The sequence below is a fragment of the Pipra filicauda genome, unplaced genomic scaffold, assembly GCF_003945595.2.
Source record: "Pipra filicauda isolate LSUMZ 115617 unplaced genomic scaffold, ASM394559v2 scaffold18_size4552066_pilon, whole genome shotgun sequence".
Classification (NCBI taxonomy): domain Eukaryota; kingdom Metazoa; phylum Chordata; class Aves; order Passeriformes; family Pipridae; genus Pipra; species Pipra filicauda.
The window spans coordinates 1,491,410-1,516,525 of NW_024104298.1; the positions used below are offsets into that span (position 1 = coordinate 1,491,410).

Sequence of the window (25,116 nt, forward strand, 5' to 3'; positions counted from 1 at the left end):
TGATATGTGCACATGGTGTGGACAAGGTTTGCTCCAGGACTGGAAAACCAGAAACAAGCAATGTGCTGCCTTCACCTCAAAGGCAGAAGGCAGTGTTGCTTCTAATGATCCATCACACTTAACCCACAGGAAAATAGTCCCTTCACTCTGCAATCACGGCGAACCCATGAAAAGCACACTAAGGGGTGAAATGCAGAACTAGCAAGGCTGATGTGGGTGGACATCATGGTGCAGAGAGAATTTCATCTGCTTCAGATCTGTTTGGGGATTTTTACCCCTGATGTCGCTTCAAGCTCAGAAAGATAAACTTGTTGGATTCCAGTCACTTTCTTCTCCTACTCCTCCTTCTAGCAGAAATGCAATGGTGAATGAGCACATTGAGAAAACATCTAATACGTATCTTCACAATTACGGCATTCAACTCTTCTGTCCTGTGTAGTGGTGCCAAGACCTCTCCTACAAACATTGGACTCATACTGAAACTAATATAAGATGTTCTACAAACAATTTTCAGTAGATAATACACTATTTTTCCTGTTACCTTGCATCTGTACAAGTTTAAAGTAGTAATGTGTGCCTTTTTCCTGTGTGAACTAAAGAAATTATGCTGAATGTTTACCAGCAGCCCCACAGAGCCTGGGAATGGCAGCTGTCTGCACTTACCATTCCCTGACACCTTGTTCATATTAATGCACAAATGATGGGCCTCATCTATAGTTTTATTATTTCGCCCAGAAATGAAGGGAGGAGTCAGCTTCAAACTCTTTTTATTCATGGAGTTAGCTTGGCCCCCGGGAGCAGTTTTTAAAACAATTTCCATTCTGCTCCTGTGATCCTGCAAACCAGAATCATAGAATCATTAAGGTTGGAAAAGACCTCTAAGATCATTAAGTCCAACTGTTAACTTAGCACTGACAAGTCCACCACCAAGCCATGTGTCTAAGTCACATCTATACATCTTTTTGAACACTTCCTCTGGCCCTTTCTTGTCACACTGTATCAGTCTTTGGCACAAGACTCCTGCTATGACACCAGAGCAACGAAATGAGAGAAGTGGCTGACGGGACAAATAACCCAAAGGGGAAACTCCCAGGGCTGACCTCACTCTGCAGAACCCAGTCCTCTTGGGTAAGGCAAAGGAGGAGTTTAGTACTTTGTGTACTCAGTAGCATGGTTTATCTCAGGGGAAACCTCTCAGCACTAACCATGCCAGGGCTTCCCCTTGTACCCCCCCAGGCAGCCAGCCTGGAGCTGGGTATTTCCTGGGATTTCCCAGCTAGCAACAAGTAAAAATTTCACAAAGGAACCTCCCTTCAGTGAGACTCACCTGCCTGCTCTAGCTGGAGATGGGGTTTTTCCCTATAGCACCAGTGGTTCTCCCAACACCTCCACGGGGCAGCACAAGCTCACAGCCAGGCAAATCCAAGTGATAAGCACGGGAAATTCAAGGAAACACCTTAGCTTTGGCTCCAGCAGCATCAACACTGCACTTCCACCCTGCAGAAGGCAAGAAACAGGATCAGCAGGGTTTTACCATCCCCAAAGGCTGCGTTTCTGTTTCCTTATTTTTTATTAACCTGGAGCAATGCCAGTGGTGCAAAGCAAGCATCCATGGCCCAAGGAGGATGCACAGGAAAGGGCTTTAAAGGAGAGCAGCACGAATTCAGAAACTGAAATGCTGAACACAGTCCCCTCCCAGCCCTGCTCAGCCATGCTGGTTGGAGCTATCCCAATCCTGGCTTTCCACTGTGTGGGATCTAGACAATCCCAGTGCTGGCAAGGCAGAGAGCATTCCAACTTCCCTTCCTACACTCCTGTCACCGAGTTCAGTCCCTGCCAGCATGCTGCCACCTCTCCTCTCCCCAAGGCAACTATCCCCTGGGCTTGCCTACTGCAAAACTACTCAGGCATCCTGTCTCTCCCGTGACAATCTCTCCCAAACCACCCAGCACAGCGTCAGCCAAGCCAGCATCGTGCACCCAGCAGTGTGGGATGCTGCCCTCCTGCTTCACTGAACCCTCCATGCTCCCTCCAGCACCCTCACAAAGCAAATCTTTTTTTAAAAAGTACATCCTAAAAGATGAAACAGGTACAGTTATGTCAAGGGACAGCACTGGGATCAGGTGTTCCCCGCCATGACCCTATTTTTAGAGCACAGACAGCCCCGGGGCAGGCACACACTTGCATTACAGCAGCATGAGGCTGTTACTGTATCTGAGCACGGATGCAAGCGCCAGCATGGAGAAGGCCCAACTGTACTCCTGGAGATAGTGGAAAGCTGACTAAGCAGAGATGCTTGGGGAGCACGTGCTCAGGATTATTTGAGGAGGAGCTGGGCAAAAAGAGGAAGCCATGTCGATCTTCTGTTTGCCTGAGGGGCTCAGAGAGGTGTTTGCCACGCTCCCCTGGAAGTAGCACGAAGCTGATTTATACTCAGCTCAAGCCATCCAAGCATTACATAGCTGACCAGATAAAAGGAGTCTGTAACAATTGCTTTTAATGTTCTCCCTTGCCTTAATTTTCTGGCCCATCTCTTCTTCCTGGGAAAATCAGGGGGTAAAAGCAGCCAGCAACAGGGAGTAGTAGTGATGCCTGTGTTTCCATTCTCCCAGCGTGCCCGTATGACCCGTGCAGGAGAGATCACCATCCTCATTATCCAAAGTCTGAAGCAAGACGTTGGTAGTTGCGTAAGGACTAAAAATTCCCTGTCCTGTGCAGAAATGGAACTTCAGCTGCCAGCAGCAGACAGATTTTGGACCCCTCTCTCGCCTCTTGGCTTGGCTACAAAAGCACCTTACCACAGAAACAGCCCCACTGTAAGACACACAGTAAAAATGTTTGGCAAAAGACTCTATGGCAACAAGCCATGAGAAGCACCAGCTCTGAGTATCTCCCTCCAGTTCACCTTCAGAAATGAGGCATCATTCTCCCAGACCCTGAGGACAATGGAGAAACTTTTTCCCAGATGCTTTTCTCAAGATTGACTAGGTGCTCTGCTCGAGACCCTTCTGGTGTGGGTTCTGGCCTTCATCAGAAGAGCACCACGATTTAAACACCTCAGAGGTAACTGGCTATCACAAGACATACTCCTGGTAAGAACAGCCCCAAAGTAAAACTCAGGAGTTTGAGTTCACAGCAAGAACTTCTTTCCACAAGGGGAAGGGCAGATCCAGATCCTGAAGAGAGGGTCTGCCCAAGCCCAGAGTGCCCAGACTCTCAGATGCAAGTTCCTGAGCTGTGCAAAAGTGACATTTGGGTCACTGTCCCTTTAGATCCCCCCCAAGTGTGCTCATAGCTTTAATGCTCCACATTAAAGCATTTCCCCTGGTACTGTTCTCCTCCCCTCTGCCGACTCCGGTGGAAGGAGAACTCAGCCAACTCAAAGGAGGGAAAATAATTGAGCCTACTCACAATTCTTTAACTAAAAGGTGATGCAGAAAGTATAGTGAACACCATTTTTAAAATTCTGTCCCACCAAGTACGCCTGCCTGATGTTTTCTTGCAACTTTGAATTTAGAAAGCTGACATAGATTCTACCTCAGATTTCATCAGCACCTCACCAGCACCTGTGCCAGCCCTGTTCCACTTTGGAAACTACTCCCAGAGCCTCTTTTCATAAACGTTAATGAGGCAAAGCTCATGTCACAGCCAGGCATGGAATTAACGGGAGTCACTTTAGCCTCTTCATTTCTCAACAGTTTTATTGCCTTTAAGAAAATTTTTGTAAAATATAAATACAAAGGCAGAAGATTTACTTACAAAGTTAAAACACAGATCTCAAACATAAACACACAATTCAGAAAATTTAGTTTATGTACAGTTTCAAGCAACTTCAACATATGTTAGTTTTTCAATATTTTACAAGGTACAGAAAAAATAGTTCAAAGTCTTCTTTAAATAAAGAGCATAAAATGTTTAAACATATATAAACAATCCGGTTTGATGTGTGAAAACTAAATTTCACAGCTTTTAAATTAGGATATAAAAGTTCTTACAATTAGTTGATGCGTATGGATATGGTTTAATTTATATTTAAAACTATTGAATTATATTCAATAGTGCTTACCTGGCCAAAGCAGGTAATTCTGTAAACAAAAAAAACAAAAATAATATAACCAAGTGCCTTACCAAATTCTATCTCCCAAACAAGCCACACGACTTTGATCACATCACCTAGAAAAAGTATGTTCTGTGTAATCAGTGCTTTGTATGAAACAAAGTCAATGTGTGGGTGTGTTCTTTAAAAATAAAGTGTGTTCCGAGTAATAACAAACTTATCCCAAAGCCTGTGTGCATTTAAAGAAACATTATATAACAATTTTGTAAAAACTGATTGAAGTTAAAAAAAAATTTTTCCAAAATCCATCCAACTGGAATTCAGATCTCTTATATAAAGGAAAAGATATTTTCATATTTAATAGTGTCCTTTCTTTACAGAAACAATTTAATTTGAACACATATACATAATAAAGAAGTAACTGTATAGAGCACTGTACATTAAATGGCCTGATGGTTCACCAGAGGATGTCAAAGGGAGGGTCCTCGTGCGGATGCAACCAGTGAAGCGAGGAGCCGAGCAAAGTCTTGAGTTCGCTTGTGAACTCCACCAAGTCCAACAGCTCTTTGCTCTCTGGGTTAAATGCTTCAAGGTCCGTAGCACAAGAGAACAACTGGCTGAGGGAAGTCTGTTTGTAAAACTCTGCCTCCGTGATGGTGACGACTTCCAGATTGGGGAAGTTGCAGCGGAAGATGCGAGACGACATTTTTAGCCTCTTCACCACGTCCGAGAGCAAAAGCCAGTTTCGTGGTCTGTGGAAGCGAAGGAGAAAGAGGCTCCAATAACTGACATTAAGTCATGGGCTTCTTGACTTGTCATTGTGTCACTGTGTGACAAACCCTCCCTGACCACACCCTCACAAACAACCTCTCTGACATCAAGGCTGTCACCCACGGGGTCGAATAACAGATGTGCCGGAGTGTATGTATTTATTTGGAGTCCTGCTGCCCACAGCTTTGAGGAAGGAGAGGTCCAGGCATGCAGAGGCACTGGAGCCTATAAAACCTGGGCTCATGAGTGCACATGTGGGCCAGCAGCCATCCCAACAGCTGCTCGTACAGCTGGTTCACCTGGCTGAGCCCAACCCCCATTTAGCAAGTTAGGAGATGGTTTATAGTTATAACCACAAAATTCAGCATCTCTGACTTCCAGAGATGCTGATATTAAACAGAAGTAAACAGTGAGTTGTTTTTTTTTCCTCAGGTATTTTAAATTTAATCTTGTCCACTTTGGGGAACTTAAGTTACATCTATCACCCAAATAATAAAAAACATGGTAAAACCTGCACTCCTTCATGATCAATATTTAAAACTATTTTTCTCACAGCTGTCATCAAAATTGGTGCAAATGGTAAACAGTAGCTGTTTACAAAGCTAATTTATATCTTGAACATAATAGATAATACAACTTTCCAGGTCTTTGCTTATTATTAAACATCATAGAATCTTCTCTAACATGCTTATTTGTTTGTTCCAATTCAGAGCTTTAAACCAGTTTTGCTACAAAGTCTAGAAAAGCAGTAATGGTGTCATTTTGTCATCCGCAAAAGCGTGTCCACTCAGCAGAACAGAAAAGCCCATAAAATACAATTAACAACACTTTACAAACACGATATCCAAAATTAAGCGCTAGAAACACTGGTATTTTGGGATGTTTTAACAAGGTGCTGTCTGGGATGAGGGAAGGAACTTGTGTTCAAACGTCACTTGTGGCTTGAGTGTATGGCACTCAAAACTCAGCCCTGACAAATCAGCCTTTCCCCCTCTCACCTCCCATTAGCTTATTTCCCAAAAACCCCAGCAATCACAGCATTGATCTTTCATTCACACTGCATAAATGCAAATGCTTTTCCCCACAGACACAAACTGCCACCAGCCCAAGCTGATCGCCTCAGCTGTTTTTACCCCAAAACCTGCATTTGTTCTTACCCCTGAGAGAGACACACTTGAATGTTGTAACACGGCAAGGGAGGCTCATCTGAAAATTCAAATTCAAACACATCGCTAAATCCATCTTCATCTTCATCACCTGGGCCAGGAGGATTTGCCAAGACGTCAAATCCAGATTCATCTTTCGGATCTGAATAAAATTGAATAAAAGGTGCCAAGTCAGCATTGAAAAGACTGTTGCAGGCCTTGCTTTTTCTTCCAATAACGTGATCTGTAAATAAAATCAGTTTGCTTCCTTCCTAGCTTCCTCCACCATGAAAACTAAACAGCCCCCACCCCCACGTGCCGCATGTTTTTAAAGTCTCCGCATACAAAGAAATAAAGGGCAACATTTGCTCACCGCACACAGAGCTGCCATAGAAATCCCAGTACAAACCAGGGTCATCAACACTTCGACCTTGCAGGTCAGTTAAATACTCTGGAGAGGAAAAAACAACAACAAAAACATACTGATGAGAACAAAAAGTTGGCAAGTTTAGCAGACCGCGTGTCATACAGACTCAATATGCATCCTCCATACCTTTCATCAAAAAATCCCACACTATTTTCCTGGTGCACATGCTGCACACCATACTCTCACATCAAATAATGAACCACCACATCAAACAATCACCCAGGGTCTAACAGGGACAGACATAACCCTAAGCTTCAGAAACTCAGAGCAGCATTTTAGTTTTGTGAAAACAGGATGCATCACACCTTTCGGCCTTCCCAGTTATTCTGGACACCAGCTTGGGGGTGAAACTGTGGCCCCAAATAAACTGATAAAAAAGCTTTTTCCACACAGATATGTTCAGAAGATGTAATTCTTTTCTACAGACATAATTTGGGAGATTTACTAACTGCGTTGATGAAAAGATACTGTGATTCAGGATGCTAAGAAGTCCAAGACACTGAATTTTTCTGGAGTCCTGATACACCTATGGGATTTCTACACTACACCATTTGAAGAGATAAGTGGATGAGTTCTTAAACTGATTGACTGTGAACACCTTCAGAGGTAGGTTATTAGGGAATGCAGTGTCTTCATCCAACACTAAGAGGAAAAAAACCCTAAATCCGTGTTACAACATGGATATGTTTAAAGACAAGAGCCTTTAATGTAGTTTTACAGCATTTCAGATATAAAACAAGGCAGAACTTGCAAAAAGGAAAACACTTTAAGATAAAGAGCAAGACCACGGGAAAATATGAGTATGTTTAACAAGCAGCAATTCGATTTGGCAAGTTTCTTATTTTCATTTCAAACAGAAAGCCGAAGGCACGGAAACAGTCCGCTGACCTCCCACCTACCTAGCAAATCTGACAGTGGAATAATCCTTATGACTTATTAAGAGTTTCAATTAGAAGGAGCCCCCATGCATGGCTGTGCTTCCCACCTGCAGCTGCTGGGGTTTTGCAGGCAGAGAGGGAGCTACTGCTCACCCTGAGGTTTCTTGGCATGGAGCCATCCCTTCCAGGCAGGAGGGACTTTGGGAGGCCAGGGAACAAAACCCCCCATTTGCCACGACCAGCAAAGCCCCCAGGCAATGTGGGCACTGACCTGTGAGGAAGGTCTCCATGAGCTCACTGTGGGTCATTTTCACGATGGTCCTCCCAGAGTAGGTTGCAAGTGTTGGATCAGCACCATAAGACAGCAACAGGCGGACGATTTCCAAGTGGTCGTTTTCGACGGCGTCATGGATTGGTCTGGAGGGAGAAACAAAAAAAAAGAATCACGGCGTTACATTTTGACTCAACAGTATTATGCAAATGTGTTTGACAAGAAACTTCTGACTGTAGATCAAAGTTATTTATAGAAAGTAGCACTATTAATACAGCTGCCAATCACCATCTTACTGTCGGTTTTACTTGCACATCACCCCCTCCCCTCATCTTCACAGTCAGACTGCTCAGGGCAGATATTTCTGTTATGTCTATTCATTGCTGCACACATTTTGAGGGCCAGTAAAATAATTACACCGCTGTAACAGAAAGCAGGAGTTTGTGTGAAGCCTCACAAACATAATTTTGCTGCAAGTCACTCTACCGTTCCAAATCTCTGCCAATTTAACAGCGTGTTGTGGAGTAAGGCTCGCTCAGGCTGCCTCTGGGCAAGCACAGAAATCAGTTACCCAAAGCTCCTAAATTATGTACACAGAAATAAGTTATGAAAATTTGCTAGGAATTAAACTTCCGTGCAGAATATCCTCTTTAAACAGCACTTGTGAATATATTTGCAGCACAATTCCACCCTCCTAATCAGAGAACAGAAAAACATGTTATTTTAAGTGTAGTCCACCCAGAAATTAACATATTTAACATGGCATGAGCAATCTATACAAGCTCAGACACAGATTTTGTGAGCCTCCAGAAGGATTATTCATTAATGCACATGCCTGCAATTCCAGGTTTAGAATTCCTTATCACTAATTATAAATCGCATTAACTTTTGCCTTTAAAATTGATTATACGTAACAGGGAGTTGTCTGGGAGTAGAACATATTACCCTTCAGACTAATGAAGATGTGTTAAAATCCCATCCTTTCCTTAGACAAGTGCAGGGAACTGAAAGGGGAGTCAAATGCATGGACAGTGATCATGGCAGTTCAACTCAGCTCAGCACTCCTCCTTTAGGCTGTCAACACCACTGCCCCCCAACAAGGCTTTCAAGCTCTCACAGAGCTTGTATGAAAAAGGCAAGGAAGGACTTTAACTAGGATCACATACTGCCTTCCTGGAAAGCTTTCAGAATGATGTTACCTAGGGGAAGTCATCTGGAAGCACAGCCAAGCAAACCTCTCTGCTCTGTCTACTGATCTGCCAAGCAACACTCAGCTAACAACCAGGGCTTAAACTCCCTCCTGAGAAGAGGTCACATCCAACCACTCCTTCTGCCTCACGTGGCAATGTTCCCTCTATGTCACCACTCTTTTGGCATGAACTGGCACCCACATGAGCTCAGGGCAGAGGAGGGGAGGATCAAATCAGTCAGAAGAGGACGGCACACCACCGTTTTCCCATCTATCACACAGCACTGCTGGGAGGCGAAGGAGGAGAGGGACTCTGACACATCTCAAAAAGATGCTCCAGATGTGCTTACTCCAAGTACTTTTCAGTAGGGCATGACTTAGGGTGATTAATGTCTGTCACAGGAAGGACTCTTGCTTGCCCCCATCTTGCTGGAGAGGTGTATGCCATTTTGGCTTTACGTATGCACGACATATTGACATGAGGAGGTGCACTTGGGGGCTTTGCGGCTCGTTCCCTATGGAGAGAGGGCTTATCCCATGCTGCCTGCCTCCTGCACACCCCTTGCCATGAGTGAAGAAGCAGGTGATCCTCAAGCTGCTGAGCGCAGTTCTCAATCCAGCTTGTGCTAGCCCTCAAGAGCCCTGGCAGCAGAGAGCACAAGACGTGGACGCCTTCAAAGCCCAACATCCCGTTCTTTGGAAAGCCACTTTAACATTTTAAGACCGGAGAGGTCCACAAGGATCACTTGCAAAGGGGTCAGGATATCCCTTCTCAGTTTCTGAGGGAACGTCTCTAACATAACACTGAAACTATATGATGCCTTTGAGACAGAACAGTGCTGGAGAAGCCAGCATTCCCGGGATCCCCCACAAGCCTCATCCTCCCACCTCCACCTCCTGACTCAGTGCTTCCGCACAGGGACTGCCGCAGCACCGCGCGCCCACGCGGCAGCCGGAGCATCCAGGATCGGTGCTGAACATCCCAGGCGACACAAGGCAAGAGGGAACAAATAACAGAGGTGCCGACAGAGAGGCTGAAGGAGTATCGGGTGTTTCTGGCTGTCAGCAGGCATCTGAGGCCGGAGCTGCCAGGTCACGGCACTCTGAGCATCTACAGCAGGAAAGGTCAGCCTTGCTGCAAACCCTCCTGTCCCCCACTGGGCATGCAGCATCCCTGGCTGCAAGTCTGGCAACAGACACCGGGAACAGACGAGAGTTACGGCTGCTGCCAAATCATGCTTTTTTCTCCCCCACTCCTTCACTTTACTGGAGTCTTTAATTTCACACAGTTTTAAATTTAATTTCAGAATTACGATTTTCTGGTTTGGGGAGGGGGGTTGAAGAGTGTTGGGGGATTATTGGCTTGTGGGTTTACTTGTTTGTGTTGCTTGGGGTTTTCTTCTTTTTAAACTGACTTACCTAAGTGGCTTTTGAAGCAGTAATGAATTCAAGATGATCCCTTAACTTATTAAAAACAGCATCTAAATCACCACTCAGTGTTTCAATTGATTTAACGACACTCAAACCAGTTTATTAAAGGGTGCCTGGGCATTCCCCAGGAAGGAAAAATGGCAGCACATGGGCTGTAACCCTGTGATGGAACCTCTCTCTCCCTTTCTACAGGTCACCAAGCCCGGTGTGGTGGTGCAGACAGGCAGAGGCAGCAGGGCAGGTAGACCCACCTTTGTTGTCTAAGGGTGCACAGGGAGGCTGCCCAGGCATGAGAGGGGACTTTATAGAGGCATGGGGAAGGAAAGGCGTAGTAAAGCCGTGCGGAAGAAGGAAGAACAATAAATAGGAGGAAGGAAAGAAAACACTGGCAGGGAGGGAGGAGAATAGGAGATTCCTATAGATAAGTCAGGGGGAAAAAGGCAAAAACGGAGCACTGACAGACTCTTTCACTGGCTAGAACAGCTTCTTGGCAAGCTCACAAGTGGGACCATGCAAAGGCAGAGCTATTCGTTTGCTTCTCCCAGCAGGGCCAGCAGAGGAGGGAGTATTTTTCAGTCTTGGCAGAGTTTAACCATCCTCTTTGTAGGATGCAAAAGCGACTATTGGAATAGGCAACTTTTTCAGATGTCAAAAAAATAGATCCCTGGGAGTCCTCTCCTGGAGAGGATTTGCCCATACAATCTTTTCCGCCCTGAGCATCGTGGAAATAAACACTCTCTATCCCTAATGGTACAGTTAACGTAGTGCAGCTCGTTTCTAAAACAAACCCTTCAAAAGGCCCCAGAAGGATCTGGGGACATTCAAGAGCTGCAATATCCTACAGAAGACACACATCTCAACCCTCTCTTGTGTACTGTCGAATTCTTCCTACTATTTTTACCACCACTACAGTTAAGAAAACATTTCACTGGGGGTTTATCATTCCACTACCAAAATTATAAACTATTTACACCAGTCAGGGTTTGCTCCCAGCCTTTCAGGCACCAGAATTTTCCTCACTGCAGTAAGAGGTCTTGTAACTCGCCGAGCAATACCATATTCTGGCGTTTTATTTTTATTTCCATCCACTCCGTTACACAACGCTGCCCCTCGGAAGAGGCAAGGCACAAGTTACAAGAGGGCAGCTACGCAGGCTGACTCTTCTTTAACGCAATTAGCTGCTGGAAGGTATGGCTCTGCCAAGACCAGATGAAAGGACACAGGAAGAGAGCCATCTTGGCATGGTCTTCCCAGGGAAAAAAATAAAAAAAGGCTGAGCTCATCAGCTGCCAGCAAGGAGGATACAGCAAAACTGGCTTCGGAGAGCAAATCCAGGGAACAAACTCTGGAGCAATGTAGAGCCCTCGCTAACAGGCAGAGGATGCCTGTATTTCTGGCATGTGGCTTTGTTTCTATACTGGCACCGGTTCAGCTAGGGCATGTCGCAGAGGTAAAAGGAGAAGAACAAGGAGATAAGGCCAAAGACACTCGGCAAACATCCTTGCTAATGTCTGGCACCGGCCGTCGAACGCCCCTTGATGAGCTACTGCACTTACTGGGGTCCTGTAAGGGAAGGGAAGCGCTCAACTCTTAAGCACGGTCTATTATTATTTATAGGTAAGACGATTAAGAGCCCTTAGTGACTGCGGCACCTCGGAGACAGGTCTTAAAGATCTCCGGGTTCTACAATAATCTTTGATTAGGCACTAATTGAGCAGCAGACTGCTTGTGTATTCAGGGTCTACAGGCGCTGCATGTGGTCTATCAGCAGAGTTTAAGGGGAAAAACATCAAAAACCTACCACATTTAGCCTGGCCAGATGTGCTGTGAATAGGGCAGAGAGGGACATCCTGCGCTGCAGGCAGAGCCCTGGCGCCTAGCTGCTGGTGAAGGGAAGGACTGCACCACACCTACACTCCCAAACACTGCCACCTCCTTGCACTGCCACTACAGTCTGGTGCTTTGTTTGTTTCTGGCTTCACCAAGATAACTGATGGTATTAGGAACCAGAGGCTGAAAGCCTGCCTTACCTACTAAACTTAAGGCAGACTGGCTGTGTGGCTACATAAAAGGCAACACCAAAGCAAGAGGCTCAGGTATTTGCTTCGCTCCCAGAACACACACGTGCAAAACCAGCACACCGATCAGAGCACCTGCTGCACTTCAGGCAGGACTGGAAGGAGAGATGCACTGACTCTGCAGAACTTTACTACATCCTTCACATTCACGTGGACATTTTTTTGTACAGACTAAAGACACATCCTCACTTGTCACAACTCTTCAGAGTGTCCTCCAAAAAGCTGATTGCAGAGGCAGCAAGTAACACAGACCAAAGCTTTCAGGCAGCTGAGATCCAAGGGACACCCCAGACCGCCACATTAACCAAAAAGCACATGCAGTTACATCACTCCTCTGTGCTGAACAGAACTACACACATCCACTGTTACTGTCTGCAGACTTGAAGGCTTCCAGGTGAGGTGGCAGAGGGGACAATAAAAAGCATATTCAGTGTCGTTAAAAAAGCAGGGGAAGGGGACAAGTCTTTGATGATGGGTTTGTTTAGGGTGGGTGTTTTGTTTTTAAGATTTTAGTATTTTTCTAAGGGTTGAACATGTTCAGGAATCTGAATTTTAAAAGCAGCACAGTTGAGGAAGACTGACGACTCTTTCCTCCTAAAAGTTAAAGGAGAAAAAGTTCAAGAGAGAAATGGGATTTGTCTTATGAATGTCCTGATTGACTACAGAGACAGAGAAGTCTGGTCCTGCCAAAAGGAAAGCGATAACACCAATCCAAAGTTCTTTACAGAAGCTTCTGCTCTCTGTCCTGCCCAGCTCAGGGCATCCAGACCACCTTTCATCTGTATATTAGATGTGTTTTGGATTCACGCTGTCTGTTGGGCAGCTTTCCAAATGAAAACGAAGTCTGTCCTCAGAAAAGAGAGGTAACAGCAAGCTGAGTTCTGACATTACCGCCTATGATCAGACCATCATTATGTTCACTTCTAAAATGCATTTTCCCCAAAACAACTTCTCAGGGTACACTAGCCAAGTTTCTTTCTTGGAAATCAGCTCCATCTGTGAATAGAAATCAAAGGTGGACTCCGAACTGGCGGGTGATTAAGACTGATCAGAAACTTCCTGGGGATAATTTTCTATATAGGTTATTCCAGCAAGTGAGACAAAAATAATTTAGGTTTCCTTTTATGGCAACTCGCCGCTGTTGCATAGGTCATGTATTAAAGCTGAAGGCAGCAGAAAATGCGAGGCTGTTTGGCAGCCTACAGAACTCAGAATTCTTACAAAGAAGTGGGCAGACAGAGGAGGAATCCAGTCGGGATCTCAATGTTTCTCCAAAAAGGCTTCCTTTGGGCCGTGATGGGCCAGTGATGGGCCGGTAACAATGGACCATCATGAACTTTTAATGGACCACCTAACCAGCCCTCTTTTTGTTTTCCTGACTCCTCCCTTCTCGAGTTAATAAATAAAGAGCTTAAAAACAAAAGCAGGCTCTTAGTTATGCTAATTTTACCTCCCTGGCTATTTGGATGGTGATAGGGAATGCGATAAAGCATTTCAGATAACAAGCTGCAGGAGATTCAGAGAATACAAAGCGACCTGTCTCCAAAATGCATAGACTGAATAACGCATATGCTGAGGACAAGTTACCCCAAGGTCAGCCCCGTAGAGGTGGTCAAAGAGGTACTTTAGGAGATACACAAGAAGCTTGGAAAAAAGGTGGGAGCAGCATTTTTATCTCCACAATGCAAAAAAGAAAAGCCTGCTATCTATTCTGCCAGCACAGGAACTAAGCACCCCTACCATCCTGTGAAGGAAACTAAAAAAGGCTAATTCAGGATTTAAAAAAAAAGTAAATCCTAAATATCAAATGAGCAGATAGTTTAACAGTTCAGCAAAACAACATTTTTATACGGCATATACAGGACTTGCACACCCAATCGCCACAAAAGCCTGAAGTGCTCTTTAAAGTAAGCCTGCTAACAAGGCAAAACCCACTCTTTTGGCACAACTCAAAGGAACTGGAGGGCGAGCAAGCAGGGCTGCAGCTCAAGCATCCCTCCTTCCTGCCCTGCAGCTGGCAATTTCACTAACTCTAAAAAAAAAATCACCAAAAAACAACCAAGGCACAACATATGAAAATTCCCAGAAGAAAAAAAATTAAATTACACCGAAGTCGAGTCACGACAGAAATGTGCCCCCACTGCTTTATTAACTGCATGTGCCTGCCCAACGACCAGCAACAAGGAGGACCTTGGTAGCTTCGAGGGTTTCATGCAGGATGGGGAGGGTGGGACAAGGGGAGCATAACGGAGAAGTCACAGAGGGAAGGGGTCCGGTGGTGGTGACCACCCGATGCTGGGGCCAGAGGTGCTGCTAACCTGGTTCCATCCTGAGCGCTGCAGTTGACATCGGCGCCGTACTCGAGGAGATGCCGCACGATGCTCAGCCAGCCTCTGGCACAGGCCTCGTGCAGGGCACAGTAACCCGCGTTGTCACGATGATTCACATCACACGCCTTGTTTTCCAAACAATACAGAACCACTTCCTGGAAACAGGAGGAAAAACAGATGCATCAGAGTTATTTCTCGGTGTGTGAACGCGCAGGTTTCTCTATTTGAAGGAAAAAGCGGGGGGAGGGGGGAGAAAGGCAAAAGACAAAATCTCTATGATATGCCCTCTTTGAGATGGGTCAGTCAAAGGGAAAATAAAGGGAGAGCTCTTGAAAGTCCTATTTATTCAGGAAACACAGCAGAGACCACGACTTCCCTGAGCAGACTAGTTTGGGCAAAGCGACACCGAGAGCTCTGCACCCCACAGGGACCTTCCCGAAACACACAACCTCAGGAATCATCACAGAGGGGGAATGTGCAAACTTTGCAGATAAAACCCATAACCTTCCACTTCTCAAAACTTCCACACGTAAAGCTAGTTGGAAGGTTTTTACTCTTACATCTACATTTTTCAGCACAAAATTCTGCAAGCGCAACAGCAGCGCAGCCGACACAGTCGGTTCAATTTTAAAAAGAAAAAGTGCGTGACCCGAAACAAAAACACATTTAAGACACACAAAGGATGGTTTGCTATCGGCAAACAAAAACCAGCCCGGCTCTATCAAGATCGGGGAAATCCCATTTTCATCCACCCCGGTTTCTGCATGCAGAACTAAAGCCAGGCGCCAGGTTCCAGTAACGAGCCCTGCGCCGCAGGAAGCCATGTGAATTTAACACGATTCATCTTGCAGTCAAATATACCACGCTCGAGAGCCTAGGCCAGACTCAGCTCTTCGCTGTCCTGCAGCCTTGAAACAATGACTGCTCCATCACTCAACTAAATATTCAGGATGGCGCGAATCTTCCTCGACTTGTGTCAGACGCAAAAGAAAGCAAAACAAAACACGTTTCTAAGAGATGCTCAATGTATAAAATAGCCCACACGTTCCCAGGTTAGTGGTAAACCATTAATTTGGCATTTGCTCCTCTCCAAGGCTGAGTGACACCCTTGCAAAGCCAGGTACAGCATGGAGGGGGTGAGCGTTTGCCAAAACAAGAGAAGAAAACAACATCGGGGGTGATGCATTTATTCCTCCCGTTTCAGAATCTACCGGAAAGCCCACAATAATCTGTGCTCTGGGTATACCTGACTCGAGAGCCGGTATCCAGGATACAGCATGAAGCTGCTCTTTTAGCAGGCCCTCACTAACCAGGCTAAAGCCAGGAGCTAATGAGCTGCCTGTCCCAGGCACCAGAGCATCCCCTGCACCTGCCACCAGTGATGCACCCACCTACACCTGATTCACCCACTGGTTTAACCTGGGACCCCCACAGTCCCCCCTCTCACCGAAGAGAACAGGGGTTTTTTATGTTCCTGCTAACCAGCCCAAAGGCCAAAAATTGGTCCAGAACGGATGTTTTTTACCCTGCACATGCTCAAGCCCAGAAGAAAGGGCTGTGCAAAATTATACTCTGGAGGTATGAATTTTCCTTCAAAACCAGACCACTCTGCCAGGCAAATTAGCAGATGGATATAGGTAGCAGAAGCAGCTGCCGTATTCAGCTCTGCTTTTAGCACGCAGTTATCATTTAAAATAGATTCTGCAACTCAAAATAAAAGACCTGTCATCTATTTTTGTAAAAAGCAAAGGCTGTCCTAGGGTGGAATACCTACTACTGGACAAAAAGGCTAATTTTGTCGGGCAATTCTGTGTTAAGAGGCTATAAGAAGAATGTCATTAACCACAAAATGTAACTATAAAGACCATAAAACTCTACATTGTTAATTAATTAAATGCCTCATTAACTTTTTTTTAACATGATTTATTCAATTTACAAAAAAATTAGCCATCGTTGCTGAATACAGGAACATGTGGTGCCACAAACACACTTTTGGTTTCACAAGCATTTCTCACTAACATTCAGGAAAGGCTATGAGAATGCCACAGGGTAATTTAAATGTCTGCTCAGGTGCTCTATTTAAATCAGCAATCTGAAGATCACTAGCAGTTAATCCAAAGAGTCAGACTAGCACCTCACCAGCCAAGGTATGTGCCACAGCCACTGCCACTGCCTGTAGGTTGTTAGCCAAATTGCAAACAGCAGCTTAAAATATGCAAATATTCGTACTCCATCAAAAGATGTGCCCTTTGCATCAGTCTCCCACCCAACCTGTACCCTGCAGCAAGTCCCACTCCTTTCCCAAGGGAAGAGGTCAGCATCCCTCTGCACATCCCCCATGCCCCAGGCACGCCTGTTGCCACCAAGATGCACTACTCCCCTCCATCCGACCTCAAAACACTGCCCTTGGGTGAGGTATTCTATGCTGAGCCTTAATACTTCCCCACAGCACCACACCAAACCCCAGGAGTGATGCCCATTTCCGTGCAGGGTGCAGGAGTCCTAGGGGAGCACTGCAAGAGCAGGATGATGCTCAGGAGCTCCTGTGGCAGTGACACGGGAGATTCAGGGCCAGATCCTGGAATATGAGGCATATTCCCAGGGCAAACCCTTTCCCCATGCCTGGATAAGCCCTACCTTCATGTGTGTTTAAACCCCCTGGAAACAAATATCCTCTCTCCCCCACCCCCTTATCATACACCACACATTCCTCTAATTTCACTGTCTTCACAGGAAGGATTTAATACCAAACTGACCAGAGAACTTTGCGAGCCACTGTCGTGGTTTAACCCCAGTCAGTAGCCAAGCATCACGCAGCTGCTCACTCACTCCCCCACCGGTGGGATCAGGGAGAGAACCAGAAGGGTAAAAGTTGGAAAACTCATGGGTTGAGATAAAGACAGTCTAACAGGGAAAGCAAAAGCTGTGCATGCGAGCAAAGCAAAACAAGGAATTAATTCACTGCTTCCCATGGGCAGGTTCAGCCATCTCCAGGAGAGCAGGGCCCCATCACACGTAACGGTGACTTGGGAAGACAAATGCCATGACCCCAAAACGTTCCCTGCCTCCTTCCTTCCCCCACTTTATATACCGAGCATGATGTCATATGGTATGGACTATCCCTTTGGTCAGCTGGGGTCAGCTGTCCCAACTGCGTCTCCTCCCGGTTTCCCACACACCCCAGCCTCCTCACACCAGCGTGGCAGTACAAAAAGCAGAAAAGGCCTTGGCTCTGCGTAAGCACTGCTCAGCAATAACAAAATCATCTCTATATTATCATCACTGGGTTCATCAGAAACCCAAAACACAGCCCCATACCAGCCACTGTGAAGAAAATTAACTCTACCCCAGCCAACACCACCACAACCAGACACACACCAAAAAGCGGCACAAAGACAGCCAGTGTTTTCTCTCACATCAAATTCATTATGCAAGCCTTTTTGTAATTTTTCCCCCAAAAGACTCTACTCTCCCTGTAATTCCCTCTTCACAAAAAGTAAATTACAGTTTTAAGACTACCATTATCTCAAGTCATTTGTTTCAAACGGGGAAAACAGAATGGATTGGAGAGTGCCCCCACACTGGGATGGGTTGCTAACACCCTGTCAAAGCAAGGCCTGGAGCAGAAGCCTAGTGAAGAAAAGGCAAAGCTTCAGCAGGGATTTCCAGAGCCGAAGACCATTTGCTGCACTGTCTTTAAGTAGCCTTGTTGGCTGCAGCCCTGCAGTTTATCTGACCAGACACAAGCTGCATCTGTCCTTCGACATTTCACTCTCGCGTCAGCTTTTGCACGCAAAACTGTAACCGCTTGTGTCGTGCTCCCCGCAATGATCTGGGGCACATCTGTGCTGTGGGACTGAGAGCAGGGCAGAGGCACATGACCTGGCAGCATTTGGGCTCCCCATGGGTCTGGGAGTGGCATTTACAGCTTGCCAGCACCTTTGCCTGCTGAAGGTGCCAGCACCGCCTCTGGGTTTGGAGTGGGAACCCTGCACGGCCTCAGGGCATCCCTTGCTGCAAAGGCAGGCGGGCAGGCTGCCAAGGGCAGGCACGAGCTCATCCGGTCTCAGGGCAATACAGCATTCCTGCCACTGCCAGGGCTCCGTGGTGCCCTGCGGTGCCAGCCACTTGCAGCTCTGAGTCCTGAATCAGCAACCGGCGCCTCTTTGCGAGCTGTGGCCCTGACAATGCAAACTCGTCTGCCTCCCCTGCCACTCAGCTGGCACGTGGCCACGGGGCTGCCCGCTGCCTTCGCAGCAGCTATGGGAAGCCCTCGTGTGCCCACCAAAGGTTGTTGCCCTGCTAACCAGGGTGGCAGAAAATAGACATGCGCAGTTGCCACAGCTCACAGACCAGCATGTTACCTTGACTCATCCAGATTTCTCCTCTTTATTTTTAATAAAGGAATTTGTAACTTCTTGACCATTCTCATGTTTTCTGGAGACAGAGGAAATCCAGTTTTTCTGCCTGCTGTAGTCTCGTCACTAGCAAGAAAAACTCCTCACCTACAGAGTTTCCACAACTGATAACAGAATCAGCTAGGTTGGAAAAGACCTCTGAGATCGAGTCCAACCTTTGATCTAACACCACCTTGTCAACTAGACCATGGCACTAAGTGCCACATCCAGTCTTTCCTTAAACAGCTCCAGGGATGGTGACTCCACTACCTCCTTGGGCAGCCCTTTCCAATCACTCTTTCTGTGAAGAACTTCTTCCTAAGGACCAACCTAAACCTCCCCTTAAGGGGAGGCAACTTAAGACTGTGTCCTCTTGTCCTATTGCTGGTTGCCTGGGAGAAGAGATCAACCCCCAGCTGGCTACAACCTTCTTTCAGGTAGTTGTAGTGAGCAATAAGGTCTCCCTGAACCTCCTCTTCTCCAGGCTAAACAACTCCCTCAGCTGCTCCTCATCGGACTTGTGCTCCAGACCTTTCGCCAGCCTCATTGCCCTGACCAGACTCTTTGGCCCAAAAACCATCACAGCTCACCACAGGCCAAATGAAGCCCCAACAGGATGGTACAGCCACCCACCACTCTGAGCCTTGAAAGACACAGACAATGTCAGATCCCAGATAATCAGGTGCACAGAGCAGCCTCTTTCCCTGCCCCCACTCAGCTCTCCTGCTCCTCTCTCCCCCAACAACAGAAACCAACTGCTGCCAGCACCAGCTGAGCAAGCAAATCAAATGATCTGAATATTTAAACCTATTAAAAACATGGGTGTTCACTTGAACTTTTGGGTGAATTCAAGTCAGAAAATCAAAATCCCCCATCAGCTAATCATGGGAAGGCATGGGTGGCACACAAGGTTACCCCCCACCTTGGCAAGTCTGGGCATCCCCAACTTTCTGCAACCAGCAAATGCTGCTGAGAGCTCCTGCTATCAAAGGAATGGAGAGCCCTGGGCCCCTGCTCGAGCAGGACACCACCCCAACACTAAGTTTCGGAGCTGCTCCCATTAAGCTGTGCCCAGTGGAGTGTGCTGGGCACAGGAAGTGAAGTGTCCAAGCATATTCACCCTGACAGACCCTGCGCAGGAAGAAAATACACAGTGATAGCTTGGAGCACATCCTACAACATATTTTGATTTTGGATCCACAGAAAATTAAACCATTTAAATTACGGAGAATACCACAGCAATGTTGTAACAACGGTTTCTCCTCCCAGCTAGAGCTGAAGTGCCCTGGGTTAGAAGAGGCCTTTGTCTAGGGTAAACAAAACCTTTCCAACAAACCCTGCCTTCCAGAGCTGGACAAGGCCTCTCTCCACACAAAGGTCTCCAGCTATACAAAGGGCATTTCAAGGTTTCAACAAATTCCCAAGGCTGGGACAGCCCCACCTGGACCTGGGCGGATGCCACCTTCCCATGTGGGGCTCAAGCCCAGCTCTGAGGTCCAGGCAGCCCTCTTACCACCAAGGTAAACCCTGCAGCTCTGCCGAAAGCAGCAGTTGTTCTGTGCGATGAAACACCTCTGTGCAAGACATGACATCGAGCAACAACAGCGCTCATGCCCATATTTCCCCAATAAAAGCGTGCTTCAAAACAGCAGAGCTGAAGGATTCATCAGTTTCTGATTTTTGTAGCAACAGGGGGCCCGTTTCATTAGACAACATTGTTCCAGCTACGCCAAGCAGCTCCAGACTCCAAGTATAAAGCAGGCAGAGTGCTCCTATGATGCGTCTGATCATGCAAGAGGACACTCCAAGCGCTACATCCTGTGTCACATACCAGATACTCCTTGGAGAAAAGAATATAAAATAAAACCCTTCTCCTAAACTACACGCTCTTCACTAACAACAAAAGCAGAAAACATACAGTTCATTAAAGATCACCATAAAGATTACTTGAAAAAAAAAAAAGAAAAAAAAAAGGCATTCGTTCTGTTTGCAGATGGTTTATATTTAAAGGGAAGTGAGGGTTACCAATAAAACTTTACCATTTGCTCACTCCCACAGGATGTTGCTCACCCTGTGTCCCTGCCAAATGACCCAACTGCAGTGGGGACTCACTCCCGCAGCAACCTGCCTCTGAACCCCGCATTCCAGGGAAGGGAACTCAGCAGGGGAAGGGGGGGGCAGCAAATTCAACTGCAAATTTTCAGCACACTGAAAGCTGCTACTCCGCAGAATTTCCACCGATAAAACTGGAAAGAGGATTTTAACTTTTGAAATAAAAAAAACCAAACCATCGTCATCCCGCGGGGCGCCCAGGGAGCCTTACCTCGTACCCCAGGCGCGCCGCCCGCTGCAGCAGCGTCTCCCCTGCGTTCTTGTTGACAATGAGCCTCCGCGCTTCGGGCGGCATCGGCCGGCTCGGGGTGGTCTCCTGAGGGGGGCTGGCAATCGGCAGCTGCGAGGGCTGTGAGACGGGTAGTAATGAGGGAGTCTGCTGCAGGCGATCATACGGCTTCTGCTCGTACGGCTTGGCTGGCGAGGAGTCGCAGTCTGAAGTAGGCTCCGGTCGCTTCCTGACTTTCCTCGTTACCATTACCTGTCAAAACCATTACGGTGTTGGCTTTTTTTTTTTTTAATCTTTGTTTTTACAGTACAGCAGTGGGACTATATTTTGTCAGCAAAGAATTACACTTTTCCACTCATATTTAATTTTTTAAGAAAGACCCGCTAGAGCTTTTTAACACAAGATGCCTCACCCCCTGCAATAGTGCCTTTAGCTCAGCTTAAGAAAAACAAATACAAAATGTGCAAAGCATCCACAGACGAATCTGAATGCAATTCCTGCTACCCTGCATGCACGACAGCGTATTAGTTTTAAGCAGGCTGGTTCTGCCTTTTCAGAGGCCAGCAGACAATTAAGTCTAAATAAAGATACCTTATCTTCAGCATTTTCAATATCTGTGGTGTCATCCCCTGTCAGAGATGACCTCCTTCTCCTCTCCTGCAGTGCCAAGTGTTTTGTTTTACACTGACGTTTCCCTGATGGCTTCTCACACTCGCTGTATTTCTGCAGCAGAGATGCATGTTGGAAATCCTCCTCTTCGTCTGTGTACAGCCCATCTGTCTTCTGGCTTTCTTTAATTTTCTGCTGTTTGGCAGCCAACCTCGAGGCTGGAGTACAGCTTGGCTGAGCCTGCCTTTTGCTGTTTGCATTGGTGGATGAAAGGCTCTTCATGTGCGGAGACACCGGGAATACGGGCAAGCCTAAATGGGAAGGAAAGGCATTACACATCGCATGGTGCGTTAAAAGGAAAATGCATTGCTAGCACTTAACACAAGCTCCTCGACTGCTTAAGAGATCTACAATTACATTTTCAAATCATTAATATTTTAAGCATTCCACATCCCAACTGTAAATAGCGTCTCACCAGTTGACCTTACGTTAACAGTTTATCGGGCCCTAATAAAAATCCCTGAATGAAGTGCCCCGCGCCAGGTGCCGGGGCAGCGCCAGGGCCGGGTGGTGGCAGTGCCATGCCAGCTCGGCAGTGCCGCAGCCCGGCCACCACGGGCAGAGCGGAACGCCGCTGGAGAAAAACTCGCCTCCTTACCTGGGAACTGCTTTATCTGAAGGGGAACCAACTCCTCCGGCAGCCTGGGCCCAGCTGGGCTTGTCTGCCCTTGACTGGGTGGGGTGCAAGGGCAGATACAAGGGTGGCAAGGGAAGAGGGGAAAGGAAGAGAGGTGGGAGCGTGGATCAGGTATGAATGGGACAGCAGAGGAAACGTTGAGCTTAGCCCAAAGATAGCCATAAGACAGGGAACATCTCCTCAGCAGCATTTTGACTTCAAAAACAAGCCAAGAGAAGAAAGATTACTCAAGGAGCCATCCCTACAGAAGCTCTGTGCAAGCTCTATCAGAAAGCGCAGGGATTTTGCAGGAAAAGCAATTGCATGTGTTTTCCCGAGAACTCCATCCAGAACTGACTCTTTCTGGGACATTGGGGCAGTGAGGCCAGTGCTCTGCTGCCCGTGGCAGGATATTGGCAGGGCTGGGTTTTCTCCAGGGGTCATAGCTCCAACAAGCCAGATCTCACAATCTGGGCCACAGGCAAAAAGCATGGTTAAGTTTTGGGGTTTTTTCAGAGTGCAAGCAGGTTTACAACAAAACAAGGACAGTGAAGTTGACTTTTTATAGTCTGAATTTCCCTTGGGAAGAGAATTGAGGTGACCTCAGAACCAACTCCTCTGCAGAAAAATTAAAGGTTGCTGGAAAGGAAGGGACACTTCGGCCAAACAATGCCACACCACTGAGGGAAGGTGCAGAATAAACCCTGAGCGCTTGAAAGAGGTTCCTGCGCTCCAGTCTCTGAAGTGATGCTACTTTCAGAACAGAAGAGATGGCAGGAGCAAATAAGCAGGTGCTCACAGAAAAGACACCTTTATTTAAAGAGAGCCAGAGCCAGTTGGTAAAAAAGAAAATAAAATCTAGAATCCTCTTGGTGGGCAGTTTCACACTTTTGTCGTCCTTTAAATAGATCTGTGAAAGCAACTCACAGAAGGCTTTCTAGATTAGAGATCAAAACAGAAATCCCTCAGTTCTTTCAAGACACTTTCTAGAGAAAGACGCATATTGTGGCTTGCCAAGCAGATGTCAGGGAATTTATGGGACACAGGATGTGCAGATTGTTCAGCAAAAATCCTGTAAATTTTTCAGGCTTTGCAATCCTGAAGGAAGGCGCCCAGTCGTAGGCTGAGCCTATGGATGCAAGGCTGTCTTTCCAACTCAGTAGACAGCATGAAGTAAGGAGTGTTTAATTCTCCTGTTTAATCCCAACCAACCTAACTGAAGTAGTACATAAAAAGCCCAATTCCAATACAGAAGTATCATCATTACCTACTTAATCACTTACTGAAAAAAAATTAAAAAAGAAAAGCTGGCAAACAGCAGTGATGAGCTCTGGTGAGTGCAAACAGAACAAACTGTTGCACACAGAAAAACTAGAAGAGAATGAAAAACTCCCAGGTCTGGAGAAGGTCAGAAATACTGAAAGGATGGAGAAGAAAAACACAGGAAGAGAAGCCTATCTCAAAGAACTGCAGGTTTTCCCATGCAGAGATGCCGAGGCATTGAAAGCAGAAGTCTAATAACCAGAAGAAAATGTGTATTCCCACCTGCAAGCTCCATGTAAACTGTGCTCCACTCTGACCCTCCACTGGGGTGGTGACAGCAGGCACCAGGCTAAATGTGCGCCAGAGCTAAGAGATGGAGAGTAGCTACACTATGCCCAGGAGCTTCAGGATCAATAACATTGCAAGAGGCCAGCACCACACAGAACAAGCCAAGCATCAGCCTGGGAAATGCAAGATAACACTGGCAGAAAAGAGGCAAGTGATTAAACCTGGAATCTCACCCCATTGTTCTGACCACGTGAAGGGAGAAGAAAAACAAGGGTGAGCAGGAATGTCCCCAAATATCCATGGCAAAAAAAAAAAAAGCCAATGCAAAAACCCCCAAAAACCCAGACCTCTGACTAACGTATGTTGTGGCAAGTCTGACTTAGAGCAGGACCTGTCTCCCTTCCCACAGCAGCGGGATTCAGAGAGGTCCACATGGAAAAGCAGTTGCTGCCATGTCACCTGAATGCTCACTTGTTCAGCTCCCATCCCAGCAGCTGCCTCCTCCTGCCTGCCAAGCCAGTGGTTGCCACACTGCCTGTAACCCAAGGCAGTTCTGAGGGGCTGGCAGAGGCTTCCTGGTAGGCAAGATCCTCCTGGTTCCTCTCCTCAGGGCTTTTGGTTCCACGCAGCTTGGGTTTTCTTGCACCGGGTGAGCGGCTGCAGCTCCCTGGGGGACCATGCAAAGAGCTGGCTACTGCACCCCCAGCAGTTATAGCTCAGCTGGGACCCCAGCAGAGACTGTGGTTTTTACCTTGGTCATGAGTCTGGGGAAGCAGTATGATGCCCTGAGGTTGCAGGCATCCCCATGCTCACAGACCTGCCATGTCCTGGAGACTCTGTGCAGCAACGTCACTTTGCAAGCAGGATCACAGAATTATAAAATGAATTGGGTTGGAAGATAGTTTAAAGGTCACCTAGTTCCAATCTTCCTGTCATGGGCAAGGACAGTTTCCACTAGGTCAGCC

The 25,116-nt window shown here is 46.7% G+C and overlaps 1 protein-coding gene across 10 annotated transcripts in view; it reads right to left on the reverse strand.

The window, feature by feature from the left end:
• Nucleotides 1-3,682: 3,682 nt before the first annotated feature.
• The window catches only part of BCOR (BCL6 corepressor), an 83,229-nt gene continuing 61,795 nt past the window's right edge, over nucleotides 3,683-25,116 (reverse strand). For all 10 annotated transcript variants that reach the window (XM_039380194.1, XM_027741963.2, XM_039380200.1 and 7 more), the window contains 7 exons: nucleotides 21,907-22,235; nucleotides 21,298-21,567; nucleotides 14,566-14,732; nucleotides 7,550-7,695; nucleotides 6,347-6,424; nucleotides 5,986-6,136; nucleotides 3,683-4,809 (listed from right to left, as the gene is read on the reverse strand). In XM_039380194.1, the coding sequence (XP_039236128.1) occupies nucleotides 4,515-4,809; nucleotides 5,986-6,136; nucleotides 6,347-6,424; nucleotides 7,550-7,695; nucleotides 14,566-14,732; nucleotides 21,298-21,567; nucleotides 21,907-22,235 (1,436 nt within the window). In that variant the 3' untranslated portion in view covers nucleotides 3,683-4,514. The remainder of the gene's footprint in view (nucleotides 4,810-5,985; nucleotides 6,137-6,346; nucleotides 6,425-7,549; nucleotides 7,696-14,565; nucleotides 14,733-21,297; nucleotides 21,568-21,906; nucleotides 22,236-25,116) is intronic.